At 44.6% G+C, this 20,507-nt stretch overlaps 8 protein-coding genes across 8 annotated transcripts; 2 read left to right on the top strand and 6 right to left on the bottom strand.

Moving 5' to 3' along the window:
• Window positions 1–492: 492 nt before the first annotated feature.
• I203_105794 (uncharacterized protein) lies at window positions 493–3,197 on the bottom strand (the record flags this gene model as incomplete). The annotated part of the gene is made up of 6 exons (XM_065517837.1): window positions 493–667; window positions 734–1,187; window positions 1,239–2,274; window positions 2,337–2,523; window positions 2,590–2,720; window positions 2,793–3,197. The coding sequence occupies 6 exons, from the start codon at window positions 3,195–3,197 to the stop codon at window positions 493–495; spliced, it is 2,388 nt and encodes a 795-aa protein (XP_065373141.1).
• Window positions 3,198–4,558: 1,361 nt separating this feature from the next.
• I203_105793 (uncharacterized protein) lies at window positions 4,559–5,899 on the bottom strand (the record flags this gene model as incomplete). Its single annotated transcript, XM_019144945.1, has 1 exon — window positions 4,559–5,899. The coding sequence occupies one exon, from the start codon at window positions 5,897–5,899 to the stop codon at window positions 4,559–4,561; it is 1,341 nt and encodes a 446-aa protein (XP_019006280.1).
• Window positions 5,900–6,589: 690 nt separating this feature from the next.
• Window positions 6,590–10,096, bottom strand: I203_105792 (uncharacterized protein; the record flags this gene model as incomplete). The annotated part of the gene is made up of 2 exons (XM_019144944.1): window positions 6,590–8,168; window positions 8,244–10,096. The coding sequence occupies 2 exons, from the start codon at window positions 10,094–10,096 to the stop codon at window positions 6,590–6,592; spliced, it is 3,432 nt and encodes a 1,143-aa protein (XP_019006279.1).
• A 1,050-nt stretch (window positions 10,097–11,146) lies between these two features.
• I203_105791 (uncharacterized protein) lies at window positions 11,147–12,253 on the top strand (the record flags this gene model as incomplete). The annotated part of the gene is made up of 4 exons (XM_019144943.1): window positions 11,147–11,390; window positions 11,490–11,590; window positions 11,662–11,767; window positions 11,889–12,253. 4 exons carry the CDS (start codon window positions 11,147–11,149, stop codon window positions 12,251–12,253), a joined length of 816 nt encoding a protein of 271 aa, XP_019006278.1.
• A 221-nt stretch (window positions 12,254–12,474) lies between these two features.
• On the bottom strand, window positions 12,475–15,808 carry I203_105790 (uncharacterized protein; the record flags this gene model as incomplete). Its single annotated transcript, XM_019144942.1, has 8 exons — window positions 12,475–13,109; window positions 13,182–13,338; window positions 13,424–13,692; window positions 13,772–13,851; window positions 13,928–14,282; window positions 14,435–14,612; window positions 14,700–15,240; window positions 15,327–15,808. The coding sequence occupies 8 exons, from the start codon at window positions 15,806–15,808 to the stop codon at window positions 12,475–12,477; spliced, it is 2,697 nt and encodes an 898-aa protein (XP_019006277.1).
• Window positions 15,809–16,172: 364 nt separating this feature from the next.
• Window positions 16,173–17,500, bottom strand: I203_105789 (uncharacterized protein; the record flags this gene model as incomplete). Its single annotated transcript, XM_019144941.1, has 5 exons — window positions 16,173–16,338; window positions 16,432–16,721; window positions 16,916–17,141; window positions 17,328–17,362; window positions 17,432–17,500. 5 exons carry the CDS (start codon window positions 17,498–17,500, stop codon window positions 16,173–16,175), a joined length of 786 nt encoding a protein of 261 aa, XP_019006276.1.
• Window positions 17,501–17,927: 427 nt separating this feature from the next.
• I203_105788 (uncharacterized protein) lies at window positions 17,928–19,027 on the top strand (the record flags this gene model as incomplete). The annotated part of the gene is made up of 7 exons (XM_019144940.1): window positions 17,928–17,986; window positions 18,059–18,074; window positions 18,146–18,233; window positions 18,310–18,333; window positions 18,400–18,558; window positions 18,630–18,678; window positions 18,760–19,027. The coding sequence occupies 7 exons, from the start codon at window positions 17,928–17,930 to the stop codon at window positions 19,025–19,027; spliced, it is 663 nt and encodes a 220-aa protein (XP_019006275.1).
• Window positions 19,028–19,163: 136 nt separating this feature from the next.
• Window positions 19,164–20,341, bottom strand: I203_105787 (uncharacterized protein; the record flags this gene model as incomplete). Its single annotated transcript, XM_065517836.1, has 5 exons — window positions 19,164–19,304; window positions 19,532–19,612; window positions 19,829–19,869; window positions 20,250–20,271; window positions 20,336–20,341. 5 exons carry the CDS (start codon window positions 20,339–20,341, stop codon window positions 19,164–19,166), a joined length of 291 nt encoding a protein of 96 aa, XP_065373140.1.
• Window positions 20,342–20,507: the final 166 nt, after the last annotated feature.

Genomic DNA, 20,507 nt, shown 5'->3' with positions numbered 1-20,507 from the left:
TGTCGGCGGGTCAGAAAGGAAAGATGTAAGAGTGTCAGTCATGTCAGTCACGCATACAGTGCACCCGAATGGAGCGGTTTGTTTGTGTGTGTGTGTTTGTTTGTGTGTGTTATGTGTCTGCGTTGAAGGTACGTGCACATCATTCAACATAAGTTAGGAAAAGTAGATGGATATGTTCAGGGGCTTTCTTGATATGTACCAGTGTTGCATCTTCCTGGACATCTGAACGATTGCAAGTTATAGATATTATATATGCATATGACTTTCTTCTTTCTTCATCTTCATTTAACGATGCAGCGTATCAACAAGAAATGAACCAAAAATGATGTATATATTGATATATGATGCAGCTAGACAAGTGACACATGTCTGATAATATGCAAGAAGCAAAATGATTGTACACAACTGCCATTCCAGCGACCGAATCTTTTCTCTCCTGTCAAATTGATGTATCGTCCATATCCAGATTGATCCCCAATTCCAATGCACTTCCTACACCTGACTCATCCTTCTCTTCTTCTTGCCCGTCGGAGTCTTCTCATCAGGCGTAGGCGACTCATCATCTTCGTCCATACCCATTCCCATCCCCATACCCATTGCAGAGTTGATGATACCATTCCCACCATCATTGCCTTTCTTGTCAAATGCACCTGTCTTTCGTAACCATCTGTAAACATCAAAAAGATCAGTCAGCTATACATTTCATATGCGAGTCAACGAACGACTGGCTCACCTCTGTCTGACCTGATGATATGATCTCGTAGGTACGCCCTTCGATACCAAATCCCATTTTTCACCATGGATAGCCACGGCTCTAGCGAGAAGCTCGTCCTCTTCAACCGTCCATTTCAGGTACGGGCTTCGAATTCTCCTTGCCGGTAGACTGCTCGTGAGATGGACGTACTTGCCTAATCCAGGTACAGCAGGACTGGCGAACGCGTCATTCTCATCGTACTCGCCATCTCCATCCCGGTCGTTACCAGGCGTAGGGTAGACCGTCGAGCTAGGATATTCTCTCGCAGTGACCGGCGTGGCGAGATCAGATGTCCCGCTATATGCTCTAGGTCGGTTTTTGGGCGTGGTAAGATTCGGATCGGCCGAATTTTGATTCTGGTTATCTCCATGTGCCGATGGCGGTTGTGCGGGTCGGGCTGGTCTGGCGAATGGAGTGAGATCGATTGCAGGACCTAATGAAGAGATATCTTCGTTTGACCTGAGAGGACTGGATGACCTCGCACCGATACTACTATTCTGGGCCTCGTCATTTGGGTCGATGAGATCACCTAATCGAGTTGCCGAGGGTAACGGTCCAGAAGAGCTACTAGAAGACATTTCACCTGATTTGGCGACTTCCAACTGACTCGCCTGAGCCAATAGATCCAGTGCCGATGCAGATCCTTGACTGTTCGGTATGGCACTTTGCTGAGTGCCCAGAGGTGGTAACTCGTCTTCTCTTCCAGATGACCATTCGTCCCTCCTCACTCGCTTGATGGGACTACCTCTCTCGCTAGCACTCTCATCTCTTGCTCTGGTGGTTGATCGGGTCGCAGACATAGCAGAAAGCGGTACGATCTTTTGAGACCTATCTTCAGGTGTGGGCGTACCAGGTCGAGTAGCGAGTTCAGCCGCACGAAGCAGGTCGTTGAAATTGCTTCCGCCAGGCGTGGTCTGAGGGGGAGGGTGTTGTTGTTTTCGATTGGATTTGGAAGGAGTTTGAGGTATAATAGGTGGCTGAGGTGGGTTATGATTTTTCCTAGATTTCTTGGGCCGAGGAAGTAATGGTGTTCCTTGTAATTGAGATTGTGATTGAGATGCTTTACCCTTGAATTTGGTAGCTGACATACTTGGTCTTCTAGCTTGTAAGGGTTTTTCCTCTTCTTCAGACAACTCATCTTCCGCTTCTGATTCGATCCCACCGTATCCCTCCGAGAATCCCACACCCCCACTCGGTCCTACCACGCCGTTCCGCTTCAACTCGTCCAAAGTCAGTCGTCCTACTCGATCATCATATTGACGCAGGTTTCTGACTCTTTCTGCGGCGAGTAACAGATGTTCCGTTCGAGCATCTCCCATCGTCACCTTACTAGATCCCTTAATGGGTGATCGAGAATGACGTCTACCCGAAGTTGGCAAATAAGATGATATAGGGGGTTGAGGGTGAGTGTGGGAGTGTTCACCTGGTTTGCTGATAGGTTGGGAGTTCAAGATGACGTGAGATCGAAGGTATCGTAATTCGGTCACTAGTTTATCTATCTGCCTCTGTGTGTCGGCGAGCTACAATAATCGTTATGATCAGTCAAGGTCTCAAATGAAGATTCCACCACTGTCAGACTCACCCTTGGTGCCATCAACCTATTATCCATCTCCAGCCTCTTGTTAGCAGCTTCCAACTCCTGATGATACCCTACATCCAGATCCAACACTTTACGTGGTCTAGTCCCGGCGGCAATCTCGGCTTCTCTTTGATGCTTCAGTGCTCGAGTCTCAGCATGCCATGAATCTCTTTCGGCAGTGTGACGTGATCTTCGACGAATAATCGGTAACATCAGCATATTCCCCAAACTTGTATCAATCTTTAGGTGCACTCACCGCTCGATAGACATGAGTTGCGCCGACAATTTAGCTTGCTGTTGCATTGTCTTTATGGTATCCCTCTGCGCTGATAATCTCTCTTGCAGGAACGGTATCTGTTCAATCGCTATAGGCAATATTGACTTGACCTATTGATGGTAAGAAGGTGGGTCAGCTCCATACCTCCACATGACATTGCAGTCGTTGAGTGGATGACTCACCATTCCCAACAACTCATCTCGCAGGACCCACCCTTCTTCTATCTTCTCCCCATGCTCTATCTGCGATACTCTAGCGCTGATGCGTCGCAATGCATCGAGATTCATCACTTCATCATCATCGTCCTCATCGTTTTGTACTTCAGCTCTGCCTTTCCCTTTATCCTCCCCTCCGGCGATAGCGCTCATCTTGTTCACCGGTGAACTGCTGGACGATGATCCTTCGGCATGAGTGGTAGGTGTCTGAAGTTGGATGGTGTGTGGAGTTTCAGGCTGGATGGGCGTACTGGGTCCACTCAAGTGAGGAGTATCCAGGAGGGTGGGAGAAGGTTGAGTATGGGAATATGAGTGTGGGTCAGGGTGGGAATGGTCCGAAGGTGGTTGATTATGGGAGGCCGGATCGGCCATGGTGCATGTGTAAGAGCCACCAATCTGGTTTGATGATATATCAGGCAGTCGAGGGAGTAAGACAGGTTGATTGTTCTTGATTCTTGAAGGTGGATTGGATATATGGACGATCCTTTGTTTTTGGTATATTCAGTAACCGACTACTCGCAACTGACCGAGTGAGAGTATCAGTCTAATGAATCCATCCGGTAAATGCAGTCGGGATGTGGGTGTATCAAGATCGAGTCATGTATGTTATGTAAGACTAAGACAAGATATGGTAAGGAATGTATGTTGATGATGATGAAATGAGAACTGATTAAGAGTCAAGTAATGTTCCTTTCACTTGACTTTACTTTGCTTTTACTTTTTTTGCCGCCGTTGCATGTTCATGTTGCTTCTTTCGTCGAAAAGTCATACTCGTACATTGCTCACTCCCCTGCTTGAAACCCACATGTATACACGTCATTGCTTTTCTTGCTTTTTAACCCTTTTACCTCAAAGTGGCAAAAATAAATCAAATGAGCAAGTTGGACCCTGGATTTCTAATTTCTAAATCGAGTAACGTAAATACATTGGTATACACAATTATCGGAATTATAGTTTGGAGCATGGGGAGAATGTGGCACTCTCGTCTTGGCTCACTTCCTTCATGATGAGTGTGAAGAATGGAAGAATGATGAGGACAATTTGGGAATTGGAAGCCGGTGTGCACGCGTTACACACTCTTTCGCTTCCCCAATCCTGGCCTCTTTTACCGTGAATGTAGTATGGCGGGTCGATGACATATAGGCACAGATCGATTTTTCCACCTTATAACGCCCATGACCCTCGATCGAAATCGGCCATTGAAATATGTCAAGAGAATGATATAGTCATCTCTGGGTTTGGATGTCTCCAACCTCTTTCCTTGCATGATCCGCCACTTCCTCTCAACCCTGTTATACAGAGAATCGCAGAGGAGAACGCACTGACAGTAGGTCAAATATTACTTGAAGGGGCAATGCACGAGATGAAAGGTCCTGTCGTAACGTATGTGCGACCCACATGTGCCCCAAAAATAATGACATAACATGAGTTGATTTTGACTTGAGGTACCAAACAGTGAGACCGATAAACCTCATAGGATGGACGAGTATATCCAAGCGTTCCGAACCCCAGCTCTGAGCGAAAACGACCTGGAAGCTATAAAGCGAGCGGGTAAGAAAAGATATTTCAGGAGGTATCTAGATCCATTCCGACCGTGAGATACTTCTTTATACATGTACTGTATCTTCTGTATTAGGCAAAGCCCGTACTCGGTAGAAAAACATACTTAATGTACCTACTACGACCGTGCTCTACATGATAAAATACTGGTTTTCAGACACCTTCACAGTTAATTACTGCTTCCTATGTCTGATCCAGCAGTTACCAGGTTTTTGTGATTTACTAGAAGATGATCCAGTGGATGATCGAACGGGATCCTTACCTTTATTGTTGGCACTGACGCTTGAGCCAGTAGTAGGCTGATGGCTATCAGTCGTATCCGCATTTGCTCCTCCTCCCGCCGTCACAGCTGTGACAGGCGAGACATATCCATTGCTATGCAGCTCATCATCCCTTCTAACATTACTTCCAGAAACCGAAGTCAAACTTCCTGGTATTCGTTCGACTTGGCGACTTACTTCCTCATCCAATACACTTCGACTCATGGTGAAAACCTCAACATCATCCCATTCTTGGTGGTCCACCGAGTGGTATGCCATACTAGGTCTCAGAGTGACTGTCGATCTCACCCTCACATCTAGTCCATTAGGATGATTAAAAAGTTTGTGTAGATCCCTCCATGCTTCTCCATCTTCACGTGCGCCATGGATCAAAAAAGTCTTTTCGGAATTCAAAGTAATCTTGAAATTCCTATCTTCTATTCCACTTCCGGAGGTTATCTTAATCTCCACTGCATACCTTAATGGATCGTCCATTGACAATTCACCGTGAAATTGTATTCCTGTTGATCTAGATCTAGGAACATCGTTTCCAATCGAATCTTGTTCTTCTAACATGTTTTGATTTCTCGTAGGCCACTGGGAAGGTGGAATGGAAGGTGGATGAAGGATTAAACTTATTCCTCCGAATTCACTTATCTCATCGTCCTTTATGATCTTCTCACACAACTCTTTCAACTCCCTCTCGGAATTGTTTTCAACCAGTTGATCTCCGACTTTCCAAATTGCAGCATGATCTAAACTCATATGTACCCTCTCTCTCTTGTTCTTCCCACCATCATCAGGGTATTGTAAGAAAGCGCTCTGGAACGTATAATCTCCATTAAAGGTGAATCCAGGTAAGGTCAAAAACCTAGATGATACATTATCGACCGTTCCTTTTGGCAGGGTCAATTCAGGATTTCTTCGACGATAATCACTATTCACGCTCAAGTCGGCATTGGGACGAATCGTCCTTTTCCTTATAGATTTGGTAAAATTTGGATTCGATATGTACGGGATCCTCTGCTCACTGTCATTTAGAAATGATAGATATCCTACCTTTTCTCGATTTTGATTGTATAAACTTCCTATTCTCAGTGGTGGTCGTTCAACTTCGATAGGGGTATCACAGTATCTCGTTGGAGCCACTCCCGGAGGAAAACTTCTTGCGTATCCTATGAATCCGTATGAGGAAGCTGGCACGGGAGGAGAAGGATCTGCAAGTTCACGATTGATGCCGTTTCTCAAGTTCATATTATCCAGTTGCTCTTGTATGCTACGTACCCGTGCCACGAATTCCCTTGAGGTCGAGGTCGAGGGCGACGTCGCCATTGACTGGGTATAAGAAGGAGGTGGGATTACAGGTATCTCATCATCTGTAGGCTCACACATGTCAGGCAATTATACAATTGAATGTTCGGGAGGACGATGTGAGATAGTGGTCTGAGATGCAGTACCGCAACTTCGTACAGGGGTAATACTCTTTATATGCAATTGGTTACCGTATCGACCTGAGTCTACAAGTGCTCTGAATCAATGCTACTGCATGGTGGGTCAATTCTTTATCACAAAGGTCTTCCACCTTTGTACGACAAGGGATGGCAAATAACCACGACAGATTTCCTTTCTTGCTTCCTAACAACGCGAGCCTCGCTTGGGAGATGATGCATAGTGCACAGCGGCGTTCGGATACTGAATGAGTACTCTTTGACAATGATTCTTCAACTCCTCAGACTGATCTATATGGAAACACCATTATAATTCGACAATACATGAACTCATTATTGAGGGAATATCACACTACAAATATACATATATACACAGATGAAAGTACAATTATAACATATATATATGTGTGTCGACGAAGGTTGCATGTAATCAGCACATCGTTCATAACAATCTCTGAGAACGCAGTACGTCCTCATCATCATTACGGGGCTAGTACTAGATCTTTATTCCAGAATTATTTCTCCTCCCATACCCTCCATCTACCACCACCGTCCCCTTTTTCGCATTCGATCCAACATATTTATTTGATTTACCCAGACTGTAAAAAGGATGTTGGTCTTCTCCTTCCCCTGCTTGCATCATTCTACCATCACCCTGAGCAGGAGGTCTGGTGGATCTAGTAGGTTTAGAAGATAACCATAAACTAGTTATCAACCGTCTTTCTCTCTCGTACGTGTCGCTACTCCAATTGGACGAGCATGAATTCTCGATTTCATCGGACCCATTGGTCCGTTGAGTAGACGTAGATACTTTCCTCTCCTGATTGGAAGTAGGTGCATGAACATCATCAGATGTAGTAGGAGGGAACATGTAAGATTGTCCTGGAGTGGTGAGATTCGGACTTGGGATCATAGGAAAGTTTAGGTTCATGAAATCTTTCATCCCATCTTGATCATCTTCGTCTTCATCGACTTTCTTTGATCGTTGTTGTTGTTGTTCTTGTTGTATACTCGATGATTGATGTGTATATCTCGGTGATAATTGACCATATTTCGTTCCTAACCCATTTCCAGCCCTACTATTCGGCGAGACCGGTGAAGTAGGTGAAGTAGACTTCGGCTGTACCATCTGTGGAGGTGCAGAGGGAGTTGTCTTGCGTCGAGGTCTAGGAGGAGGTAACAATCCAGCTGATTTAGGATACCTCAATCCTCCTTCGTCTTCTACATCAGCCAAGGAATAACCGTTGAGTGAAAAGATATTCAACGGAGGTGGTTTGTTATTCCTTATAGGAGAGGTAGAAGTGACGGCAGATGGTCGAATTCCAATATCAAGAGATAATCTCAATTCTTTCTCTCTCTTCACTAATCTTTGAGTAGCTTTCACTTTCGATTGACCATATTCATATGCTGTTGTCCATCCTTCTCCCTCTTCTACTTTATCCTCAGCATCGTTGTCAACCGGATTGATATTGGTAATCTCACTTCCAGCTATAGAGCTCAAACTGCTTTGAGAACCTTCCCTTCTCCTTCTACTTTCTCTACGATCATCTATACCGATCTTACTTCTCTCAGAGGGAGGTATGATATACCCTGCATCCAACATACAATGAGTGGGTGATTCTCCCCTCGCTCTTCCATACCCACTAGCCGAACTACCATCGAAAGAACTCGTCCTATCTCCTCGTCCATCGGTGGTATTCCTGGAAGAGAGATTACGGATGGCCGCGTCATCCAACGCTAAGAATGATAACGCTGTCATACCGTTCTTACGACCTTCAGCACCCTCCACTCTAGATGAGAAAGACAATCGACGAGGTTCCTCCCTTGGCACCAATCGAATGAGGGGTTTCGTAGATCCAGGAGACAGGAGCTGAGAAGATCCCGTGGGACCATTACCGGCAGTGGAAGGTCTCTTGGGTCGAAGGAGTCGAACAGGTAGTTTCGGATGAGCAAGTTGAGCCAATGCGCTTCGCTGAGGGTGAGTATGAGGAGAGCTAGGTAGTGTTGCGAGATCAGGTAAAGTCGGAAGAGGAGGCAGAGGTCGTTGATGGACCGGTATAGTAGGTGAGGACATGCTATATTTGCATATCAGATCATCAGTATTTAGGCCACCATTACAAGATCAGTCCAGTACGCTTTGTTCAACTCACTCTCTGACAGGCGTTGGAGGTCTCTTATCAATGACAACCACTAGATCACCTTCTTCTCTAGTCGTAATGGCAGGCGATGAGTTGGTGGAGAGTACAAGAGGCACTTTGACCCCTTGTTTCTCTTTACTTCCTTTCCTTTGAGCCGGAGTCTGTGGTCTGGTTCGAAGTTGACCAGAAGATGGCATGCGATGTAAAGTTGATGATGCATGTGAATCAAGTCGAGAAGCGGATCGAGGTGGTATAGGCGGTGGTGGTGGTCGATTTACGGATATGACCGATTTCTTATTGTTCTCCTCTATATGCTGATGCTGATGCTGATGCTGATGCTGATCCTGATCGGTAACTTTACTTCCCTCACTCACGATATCTTTATTGTTCTTGATTGTCTGTACATGTACCTGCGATGCATGTGTAGGTAAAGGAGGCAGACTCCCTTCAGGTGGAGGAGGAGGGGGAGGCGGTCTTCTCGATATCGACATTGATCCTCTGACATGCGATTGTGTTTGTGTTTGTGTTTGTGTCTCTGTGTTCTGGTGTTGTTGTTCCGACACTGGTCTACCTAATGCATGACCATGTGATCTAGTCCTTTTTCGATTCTCCCTCCATTCCCTTATCGATGGTGAATCCGATACCTGTGAATATCTCTTGGTATTATCAAAAATATCAGAAGTCATCTGAGTCGAATATGTAGTAGATCGAGAACGGGCTTTGGAAGGTGTGGAATGCCCAGATGTGATTAATGATGGTACACCCTCGCGTTCTGCTTTATTGGTGTTTTGACAACCAGTACCATACCCAAAACCGTCACGTAAAAGATGACCACTTAGATTTTCCAACACGTCCAATGCCTGTAGTTCGACATCCTCTAGATCTTCATCTTCAGGTCCATACCAGTGCGATTGGGTTGTTTGCTCATCGGCTACTAGCGATGATCGTACGGATGAACGTGATTGAGCAGGTAGAGAATGATGCGAGTGTGAATGCGATGAAGTGTTATGAGACTGAGAAGAAGAGGAATGTTCCCTAGGATTGGGAGGTCGAGCAAGATGGGCATTGATCGATAAGGATGTATTCCTTCTACGTGGGAAAGATTGATCATGTACACCTGAGGATTGTTCCGGCTCTCTAGTGATCACCACTTCTGCAGGCTGATTGAATCCGTTCCATTGCCAATTATCTTCTTTCTCGTACTCATTCTCATTGAAAGGATCATGATCTCTGATTGACGGGTTCATCATTGGTAATTTCAAAGTATCTCTCTTATCCTTCCTCATCTTCCCTTTCCCCCGTTTCGATAGCTCTTGATCATCTTCATAAGATTCAAAGACACCTTGGATGCTTGGTAAAGCATTTAGCGAAGAGGTTCCTTTCGAGAATGTAGACGGTGGGGTGGAAGATGAGAACTTCTGAGGAATACCGAAATCGAAATTGTTTGTTGAAGGGAAAAGAGGTGAAGGAGCAGGTGGATTTGAACGTGATTTGTTTCTACTATGTTTACCATTGTCACCGTTTGATTTTGAGCTCGAGCTCAAGCCTCTAGGATCCAAAGCTGATACAATAGAAGGTAAGAACGAGTAATTCTCACTTCTTGGGGAAGTAGGCCTCTTCGAGCGAGATTTGATTAAAGGCATTTTACCACTTATCGATCTGTGTGATCGATGTGATGTAGAGACAGAAATTGAGGTTGGGGGGATAGGTGAGAAGTCGGTGGTAAGAGGGTCATACGATTTTGCTGATCTAGGTGTGGGAGGTAATGCTTCGAGGGTAGGTAAAGAGAGTAGAACAGCCGGTGAAGGTGATGTATGTCTTTTAGTGAGTGAAGGTCGAGCTGCGAATGGATGATAAGATGACATTGAGGTGATATACTATACGAGTGTGGAGTGAGGGTACGTCTAGGGAAGCATGAGGAGCGATACGATCTGAGCTGAATTGACAGGAACGTCCATGCCTGTCTCCTGATACTGTGTGTCGATTGGCAGGTGATCGATCAGCTGGGCAAGAGCAACCGTTTAGTCTTGTTAGAGTTAGTCATTGTAGCTACTGTTGTATTAATGAGTACGAGGAAGACGAAAGGCGAGAGAAGGAGAGGAAGGGGTAAGAAAGGAGAGGGAGGAAAAGGTATACCTGTTCATCTCACATCTTCCCATCTCGCATCTCACTGACATTTGATAGACGATCAGTGCTAAACGTCGGAAAAGGGTCCAAGCTTCCCGTTTCCCGGTTCAACCATCAACCATCAAGACTAGTCTCACACATGTCTAAAACATTATACCAACCCAATCGATCTGTAACAACCAAGAGCAAGTTTCGGACAGATTTGGTTGTCAAGGCACGTAGGTTGCTGAAAGGTACGCTAGTACGAGGACCTGATCTATAAAAAGGCAGGGTGTCCTGATTGGAATGAAAAGGAGAAATGGTACCATTCATTTTGAGGGGGAGGATGATAGTGGGATGGGATGGCTGGTGACAAGGGTATATTTGGGAGGATCCTGGACTATACAGTACATAAGTAGCTTTCGTACTCAGCCCAGATATTATTCCCTAAAGACTTGATTTGTATGAGCAACGTAGTCAACAGTAGTCGGTCAAAACGGGCAGTCCATCAATTTGAAACGAGACTTACACAACCGAGTTTGGGTTGTTGCGGGTGAGGCGGAGGTGGCCGCTCGAGAATGATCGCGTACTCGTACTCGTATGCCAGCCATGACGGAACCAGATTAAATCGAGTTACCCGTCATGTCATGGCGTTGTCCTTGTTGATCCTTTCTGCAAGCTACGAGCAAGTAAAGTACAGTTGGATAACTTACCTTTGAGGGCCTCCCTTGGCTGCCCACAACTTGCAACACGACATCCGACAGTCATCCGAATATAGTCCTGATTTCGTAGGAGTCGACCCATCCAACATGCCTTCTCAAGATGATATCAACCCTGAGGATTTCGAGTTCGACGAAGAGACTCACAATTCGTCGACTTTACTGAACACCATGCCAACTTCCACCAGCACCAGGTCCCAATATCACTTGCCTGCGTCGGAACAGCTGAGAGGCGTAGCCAATCGAATCATATTCAGTAGATACTATATACTGTTTTATGGGACAATGATGGGCTTGAGTTTCGCAACGCTCGTGATTAGTCTGATAGCTACTCGTAAGTTCAACCACCCCACTCGCATTTCAATGCGGTATACCGGTGTAGACTGGATTCGGAGCTGCCAATGCTAACATGGATGGTACGTATGTGGGATAGACGGAAATAAATGTCCACCTGCAGTATGGCATATCTTAGAAGTAGTCATAAACGTTTTAATGGTTTTGGAAGTGGGTACGAGGTGGATAGCATATGGCAAGGTGGGTTTAAATCACTCACATCTTGTATCGCCCAGAACAATGATACTGATGTTTTCTTCTTGTATTATCAGAAATACCCATTAACCCTTCTCAACATCGTTGATATAATATTAGTATTATTCTGTACTGTGACTTTGATATTGGTATTTAAGAATCCATGTGGTGAGGGTACCCGAAGTGAGTTTGTCGTTGGCAGTATAATCGGAATGCTTCTTTCCTACATCTTATCCTCAGCTTCAAATCTCGTCCTTCGAGTTGACCCCGTTCACTGACTGGTTTCGTTTCCTTACAATAATAGGTGAAGAACTCCTCGACACTTTCCTACTAATCATCCGAAACACCGTCCAATTCCTCCGACTAGGTTCTATCCTCCGTCGATCAGGCCACTCATTACTCAATCCACCTAAACCTATCGATCTCAGTCAGGCGGGTCAAGCTTCCCTATCGCTGAATCTGGAATTGGACGATGATGAGGAATCAGCTGCAGAGAGACAATTGGCTGGCGGACGTACCCTCAGATCAACAAATAATGGAGCAAGGTATCAGAGGTTGGAGCAAGATGATGGAAATGACGAGGAACAGCGAGTGGGAACGAATGTTAAGAATAATCAAGGGAGGGAAAATTTAACGCAGGACGATGAAGAATTGTGGGATAGGTTATGATATGATACGTAAAGGTTTTTGCATTGTATATGAAAGAATCATCGTCCGACAAAATTGGAACTTGCATGACCACGGAGTAGAGCAAAGGTTGATCTTGATGAACCTGATATGTGATTTCACTCAGAAGATGAAGCTATGAGCGGATGGTTGGTCATCCCAATCTCATTGTCAAAATGCTTACAATGATGCATGAATATCAACATGTCTTCAACTCGTCACGTCTACATGTCTATATCGCCTTCTCCCTCGGCATCTTCCTCACCTTCCTCATCTTTCTCCTCCTTCTCCACCCCCGTACTACCCTTATATTCCCTATCTTCTCCATTCATAGTCAATCCAATCTGATGCCATGTCGACGTCTCTTCCCTTGTAATCTCCCTGAGTACCATCGTAGCATAAGTCGCACTACCAAGTTCCAATTCAATTTTCAATGCTCTAAACTTGCCCTCTTCACTATCTATATCTTCAGGAGGGGGGTTCTGACCTAATATCTTATCTTCATCAGATTGGACCAAGGAAACATCAGGATCAGTATAAGTTAGATGGTTCCAATTTAACGATATAGGTCTGATGATCATTCGTCTATACGATCCAGGTAATGAGAAATCCCTTTGATCCCTTCTCATCTTATGTATATCCAGACCATCCCTCTTTAACGCTTCGGCATATTTCTCTCCGATCGATCCACCAGGATAATCTACATCCCATCCTGGTAAAGGCATGACCACGTCGAAGATCGTGTGATTTAGTAAATCCTCTTCGGTCAGCTGTTTCACTTCGGGTGAAGAGGTCGTAGCCCATTTACGCAGAGGTCGACCTTTACGGTCTTTTGCGTGTGCCGGGACTGAGTCGGGGTCTAACAATGAACAAAGACAGATTAGTTGATTGATCAATAAGATTATGTGTATTTAAGGGAGTGACAACTCACTCGGTACATCACCTTCTCCCAGGGTATCCTTATCGACAAAAACCAAATCGCCAACCAAAGGTTCAGTGGACGACAACCTGATTCTTTCAGATACGATAATATTCCATATATAACTCTGGTACGCATGAACATACATGACTCTGAGGTTTCGTGGGATCTACGGTAGAGTAGCATAATACGTCAGCCTCTCGGTGTCATCGAACAGTACCTGTGCAATAGCGCCAATAGCCAAACCAACTCACACTGCTCAAAGCCCCCACTTTATCTTCCACCCTATTCTTCGTCCAGAAATCCCAGATACATCTCTCAGCTACACCTCGTCTAGGCATCTGGTCAAAAGCCTTTTTCGGATCTTTATCTTCTAACCAAGCCAATCTAGCCGAAGTACAATCTGGGTGTTCACCTTCTCGTAAGTGTAATATCGAATCTACCGCTTCGGACCATTTCGATTGGAGGATCAATAGACCTGTTAGATGAGTGGGCCAAGACGATGTACCGAATCTTTGCATTCCTACGAATATTTCAAGTCAGCATCAGATTGACCGTCGTACCCTTGACAAATGATAACAGCACAGGGAGAGTGGACTTACCATAGAAGTTGATGAATCCATTATCCCGTACAGATTTCATAGTTTTATCAATCTCTTCCCTATTCTCCTCTTGTACATTTCTACACTTCACAACATCAGTATCCATCATACCATAGGCTACATATCAGAAGACTCATGATAGTACTCTAGACTCACCGAAGTGTAATGACAAACTGATTTCCCTTTAACATCCCCAATTCTAAATACTGCTTACTATACTCCAAATCACCTATCCTCACACCTCTCTCACCTCTCTCTTCGACAGCTTTCTGTTCGTTCCTCCTACCTTGCCTGATCCCGTTGACAGATCTCCACACGTATGTCAAATTCTTGTTGTTCCTCTTGAAACAGACTCTTTGGACTGTAACAGCTCGTTTATCTTTCGTTCCGCACACGGAGAGATCTTTGGGGTGAGCACCTAGCATTCGGGTGATGTGTGATAGAGCATCCATGGTTTCTCGGTTGGTTTTGTGTAGGGTGAAATGGATATAGGGAGGGAGTTTCGGTCGGTCTAAAAGTTTCAATGAGATTATCATTAGCATTGACTCATTAATGAACTATTGGGATTTGGTATAAAGAAGCAGAGGATTACTTGATAGCGATGGTTATGCTGAATTATAATGGAGAATTTCCCCCAAATGTCAAGCGATTCGGTACACTCACCAGGCTGTCGTTGCCACGTCCCGTTCCCACCTCTTCCACCCTGACCTGACGAATACTTGATCACCAACCTTGATCCTTCTTCACCTGGTGTCTCCCTAGTGGAGGAATCGAATGTTGTTCCGAAACATTCCCTTAAGATCTTATGAGCAGCTGTACGGGCATCTTTCGATGTGATTGGCTATAGTCAAATGTTGAATCAGCTCCATCAGTCATGCAAAGGTTACATGGTGCTAGTTATGATTCTAAATATGAACGAGTAACTGACCTGAGATACAACCTCCCTCGTATCCTGAGCTTTCCATCCGCCTTGAGCACCTTTACCATCCCTCCTATCACCTCTAACATCTCTTCCTCTTCCTCTATCTCTACCTTGTCCTCTTCCACCGGTATTCGATGTGGAACTACTGGCATTCGCGACCATCTCCTCTTCATTCATCGTCCCCTCCTCCTTCTCAGCTTTAGGTTTGCGCGATCCCCAACCACCATCAGATTTGGGCGGTAACTCTTTACCTTCCACTAGTAATCCATAAAGTGCGACAATGCTTTCGTCAGAGAGGTGATTTCGTAATTTGACTGTTGTACTGGTAGACCATTGGGGATGTGGAGCGAATTGAAGTGGTTCAGGTAAAGTTGATATATCGACTTCTTCTTCATCTTCTTTCGATGCAGGTTCAGTGGTTGAGCTAGGAGTGGGGGTAGGGGTAGGTTTAGGTTTCTCAGATTCTGGTTCACTAGGTTTGGTTATATCCTTCAAATGCAAGACCGTCCCATCTAGGGATATTTCATTAACTATGAAATCTGTGAATCTAATTTTCGTAAAACACCCAACCGATAGTCAGATCAACAGAATTCAAATGATGTTTCTTACAGCCCAGGTAAAGATTTTACTTACCTCTGTTTGATCACTCCTCTCACACCTTTATTTTCCAACCCCACAAATCCTCTGATCCCACATTCCAATTCACCGGCAAAACCTTTCCTCTCAGTCAAATCGATTTTCTCTCCTATGATATATTCTAGAGAGTCAGGTAAGATAGGTATAACAGGTTTCAAACCCAATCTAGAGATTGGTTCGGGAATAGTTCGGTGAGGTGCATTGAGATGATCTTTGAATCGTACAGAGGTAGTTTGACTTTCTTGTGGAGGAATGATGGGAAGTGGGATAGGAGTCGACGAAGGGGTGGTGATTATTGTGGTAGACCCTGATGCAGGTGCTGAAGCTGAACCTTCTTCAGGTGTAGGTGTAGGTGTAGGTATAGCGATATTCGCAGATTCATTAGTTGATGGCTCTTCCACTCTGGGTCGTTTTGTTGAGGTTTCTTCGACTTCAACATCTTCAGCTGGTCGCTTTGAGGTTACCTCTTGTTCGGACATCTTTACAGAGGTTGGCAGATGGAACCAGTCGATGCGTTCCTACTACTTGAAATAACGATTCGATTTATGTTGATGGGCAAATTTGCATGGTTAGCATAGTAACTGGGATCTTGAAATTTCAGAAAATCCAAAAATCAGACTCGATCGAATTCAACACGTGGTAGACTCATACTACACCAGTCATTGGTATGTCACTCTTAACCTCGGCGACATGAACACCTCTATGCATTAAGCCAAAAGTGCATGAACCAATCGCGAGGTCATATATGCATGAGGGTACTCTACGATAACTATCATCACTTCATTTAAATTCTGATATATCTCAATCATACACATTTGCCAATTCAATGTCACACCTCTCTGATCAATCCTCCTCCATACCTTCTTCCAAAGCAGCTTTAGCCTTCTCTTCAGCCGATTTCAACAAATCCTCAGGGACAGGAGCATGTTTGTCTCCGCTCTCTTGACAGATCCACGTCATCTCCAATTCGAACTCTTTATCTTTGTTATCATCGTGAACGAGGTATATACTACCGATGTCAAACAACACGATCAGTGCATGGCTCTGAGGAGGAATATAGCAACTGATAGAGAGATCATGGTGTAGGTAGGAATGAACTTACATCCTAGCAATTTCATCGACAGCTTCTCTACATGTCAATCCGGATCCAGATCCTGATTGTTCCGCATCCAAATACTTATTTACAATCTTCTCCAATTCAGTCTTGGCTAATGCTTTTCCTTTACCCGATGCGACCGCCCTGTAACCGTAGTATACACCTGAAGGTTCGATACAGAACAACTTAGGTCCGGTCTTGTCTACTCCGCCGATGATTGATGAGAGACCGAAAGGACGGACGGAACCGTAGCATGTGTAGGCTTGGAGGTAGGCTGAGATTCGGTCGGAGAGGATCTGCAAGGGGGTGAACGTAATAGTCGAATTGTATGATCGTCAGTTGTATTGATATATAATAAATTTGTTAAGTGAATGCAATATCGGATGGTACCACCAAGTACAATTCGTAGAAAAGGAAAGCAGAGCAAAGCATATATACTTCTGGATCAGCTTGGTCTTGATATCCCCATACCCGACGATACATCACTCACCTGAACAGATACCGGACTGTTATAATTCTCTCTAAAACTACTAGCTTCCTCTCTACCCCTCCTAGCCAAATGTTTCCCATCTGCCAACAACCCCGCAGAGGCAATACCAATATGTTCGTCTAGCGATGCTATTCTTCGATTCGCACCTTTCACTAATAATTTGGAATGTAAGAGTCGCTCGACACCGAGGACTACACCGTCTGAACATCGAAGACCGATTGCGACTCTGTGTAGGGAAGTATGCGAATCGATTGAGTTGGAGGGAAGGTAGGTGGGTGAGGAGGATACAATCGAGGTGGTTTGATTGTATCCACGATATTGGGGGCATATCCATTCGAAGATACAGGAGAGAAGGCAGCAGTAATCGAACAGTGATCAGCTCAACTCCCTTCAACCAACTAAAAGCACCTACCCAGCAGCCTCGACAGCTTTATTGGCGTATTCGACCTGTTCAAAGATCAGTGTGTCAGCTACCCATCTGCCTAAGGTTCAGACTATAGCTGGCCCATCACCTACCTGGAACAACCTTCCATCAGGAGAATAAGTCGAGACCGAGAGATCATAACCGGTTCCTATCGATGTCATATTAAGGTGGGTTTATGGATTTATGGGTTTTCAGTGGGAAAGAGGTATAAGTCGGTAAGAGTGTCACGGCTCGTCCTGCTGAGACTGTCGCTATGGGGATCACTGGATATCTTGATATATATATGGTAAATCTTTTAGTCGAAGGAATCAAGCATCTTGACGTTTGCTCATGCTCATTGCTCATTGTTCAGTGCTCGTTCACTGTCAACGCTGACGTCCATCGTAGACGCGTGTACCCCTCCACCAAGAGAATTGCCACGTCATGTCATATACAACCCATATCTTATCACCCCTCTTGTGTTTACAATCCGGATACGACACCGAGACGATTGAGTGTGATCTCATACGTTTAACGAGATTGCATCAAGAAATAGAATATCATCTACCGAACACCAAGACCAGAACGATATGCGTGATAGTTGACAAGATGAGGCTGAATGAGAACACTGTGATATTCGGTGACAGGGTCATTCTAGTCCCTTACCGGTCCGTCTAATCCCCACTGACTGGCATAGAGATCCGCACGATACTGACGATGGTATTGTGCTGTACTGATAGTGCTGAACATGTATCGGTGAGCCAGCCCATCTGCCATGATCGATTGGATGGTAGCGATCTGACCTTCCACTGATGGGCTTGAGACAGACATATCACGAATGGATGAAATCGCCTGAATTACTCGAATTAACAGCTTCTGAACCGTTAAGCTACGAGGAGGAACTGGAGATGCAGCGTGAGTCTGCGCCATCCTCACGATACTCTCAATGATTGCATAAACTTGGGCTGAGCTGGCCGGATGTGAATGATAGGGAAATGGCATTTTGATGATGATAGTGAGTTATCCTTCCATTCCACATTCCCAACCATACTGATCACATATATACCGGTTGATTCCACAGAATTAACGTTCATCCTACTGGCACAACCTGAAACATCAACGTCGACATCAAATATACTTGAACCATCAGAGATAAAAAAATGTAAGATGGTGGGAGACGTCAACCTTTTTTTACCTGATGGTAAAACAGGGCAAGGTGAATGTGAGATAATGATAGCGTGTGAGTTCAAGTCCCGCACTACGACAATCTGGAAGTAAGATGCTGAAATATTCAATGGGATGATGAATTAGCAAAAGAAGATAGAAGGAAAGGATATGCGATAGAAGCATTATCATTATTGTAAACCCAATTCCTTTTGTCTCCTTACATTCCTGTCCTACCACAATCGTATCATCTACTAACTTAGTACCCTCTCAATAGCTTGTCATACCTCACTATCACCTTACCGTTCAATCCATCCCACCTCATAGCTCGTATAGGTTCGTCAAACAAACCTTCAATACGTCTGTTCCAAACATTAGGTTTCGGGATCATCAAACATGTGAAAGTCTTTGATGAGGTTGAGCTGAATTTCGGTGTAGAGGATGATAAGGAGATATTATCTGATTTAGGCTTGGAGGTGGGTATAAATAAGAAGGTAGATTGGATAAATAAAAGCTTGGAAGGAAGGCTTGGAAAGTACGACTAAAAGTAGTTCATATGAGTTAATCTGAGTATCGCCCACCTGTAGCTGTACGCGGCGCGTAAACGTTCTAAGATGACTTTTGACGACCCCAAATCGAGGCTCGATCATAACCATGCATACAATTCTACAGTGCTCGTGCTCATTGCCCCTCTTCCTCTTTTACCAATCCCAAAGACACTATGACTCCCGTAGCTGCTTTCTCAGCTGCCTTTCTAGCGTCGGACGATTGGGAAATTTGGGTCTGGACGAAATGCGATTTGATCTCTTTGGCTCGGGCGATCTGTAGTGTTAATCCGGGGAGAGATAGAGTTGAATTGTGGGATGAACGTGATTTTAGGTTGAGAGCAATTGAAACATCATGTATATTAGCTGATATACTTTCTTTCTTCATCATTGAGATCTCCATGAGACATGCTTGACGTCCGTCAATATGTTAAGAAAGTACCTCGTCCATCTAGATTCTCCGGATAGAAAGCGATCGCATGACATCAGGATATGCGCACTCACCTCTTTGGTGTGATGCAAACATTCCATATAATCATCTTTCTGAGCTACACAATCTACTGGTTTCTCGGCGCTAGCGTAGCACTACGAATGCAGCATAGATGTATTGGGCAGTGATTGGCACGAGAGGAAGATAAGATTAGGTTGAGTTGGATTGAGTCAGATAGTATTGTGTCAACAACAAACGAGGGAGATGTGATCGTTGGACAAGGAGGAAAATGACAATTCCGTAATGAGGTTGAGTTAGCAACGATTACCTCGCGGCCTTAGATCTCCAGACTTAAATGCAATTTCACTCACCTTGGAGAATTCTTGCCAGAGAGGGAAACACCTCGTTCGACCTATCCATTGCAAACTCTCCATAATCAGCTTCACAATTCACGATCCTTTTCAAGACATCGTCTTCCTTCTTTTCCAGTTCCGACTAGACTCTGTCTTCATTCGGAACATCCAGTCTTCCAATAATCCCTACAGATCCTCATGGGCTTCGTTTAAATCTGGACCAGAATATAAATGAAGACGAGAGTCCAAGGCATCAGATTCCCTCATGCAATGCCCTCCATCCTTCGTATCAGTCTTGCGGCCCAGCCTCCAGAATCATTCCTAATCCCTTCCTGGTAGTTCACTGACGACCAAGACTTGCTTCTTTTTCGATACCAAACCTTCACACTGATATCCATCCAACGCTATTTAACAATCTCAAACGTCCCCAGATACGTACCACCTGTATAACCGAAGCCAGACTATGATAACGCATCACATCAGCATTAATCTTCTCAAATTATCATTAGGCAGAGTGGTACTCACAGCCATCTTATCTACCTTTTGATCCTATGTTATCTTATGTTATGTTATGTTGTGTTGAATGTATTGATTGAAGCCAATGTACCGTTAAATGCAAAGAACATTGATTCGCTTGTCTCTGTCTCTTCGTTGTGTTGAATTGGGTGAACGGGTGAACGGGATCAAATGAGAACAG

This window comes from Kwoniella mangroviensis (assembly GCF_000507465.2).
Source record: "Kwoniella mangroviensis CBS 8507 chromosome 1 map unlocalized Ctg02, whole genome shotgun sequence".
NCBI lineage: Eukaryota > Fungi > Basidiomycota > Tremellomycetes > Tremellales > Cryptococcaceae > Kwoniella > Kwoniella mangrovensis.
Note: the sequence above shows the minus strand (reverse complement) of the source record. Positions and strands in the feature narration are given on the sequence as shown.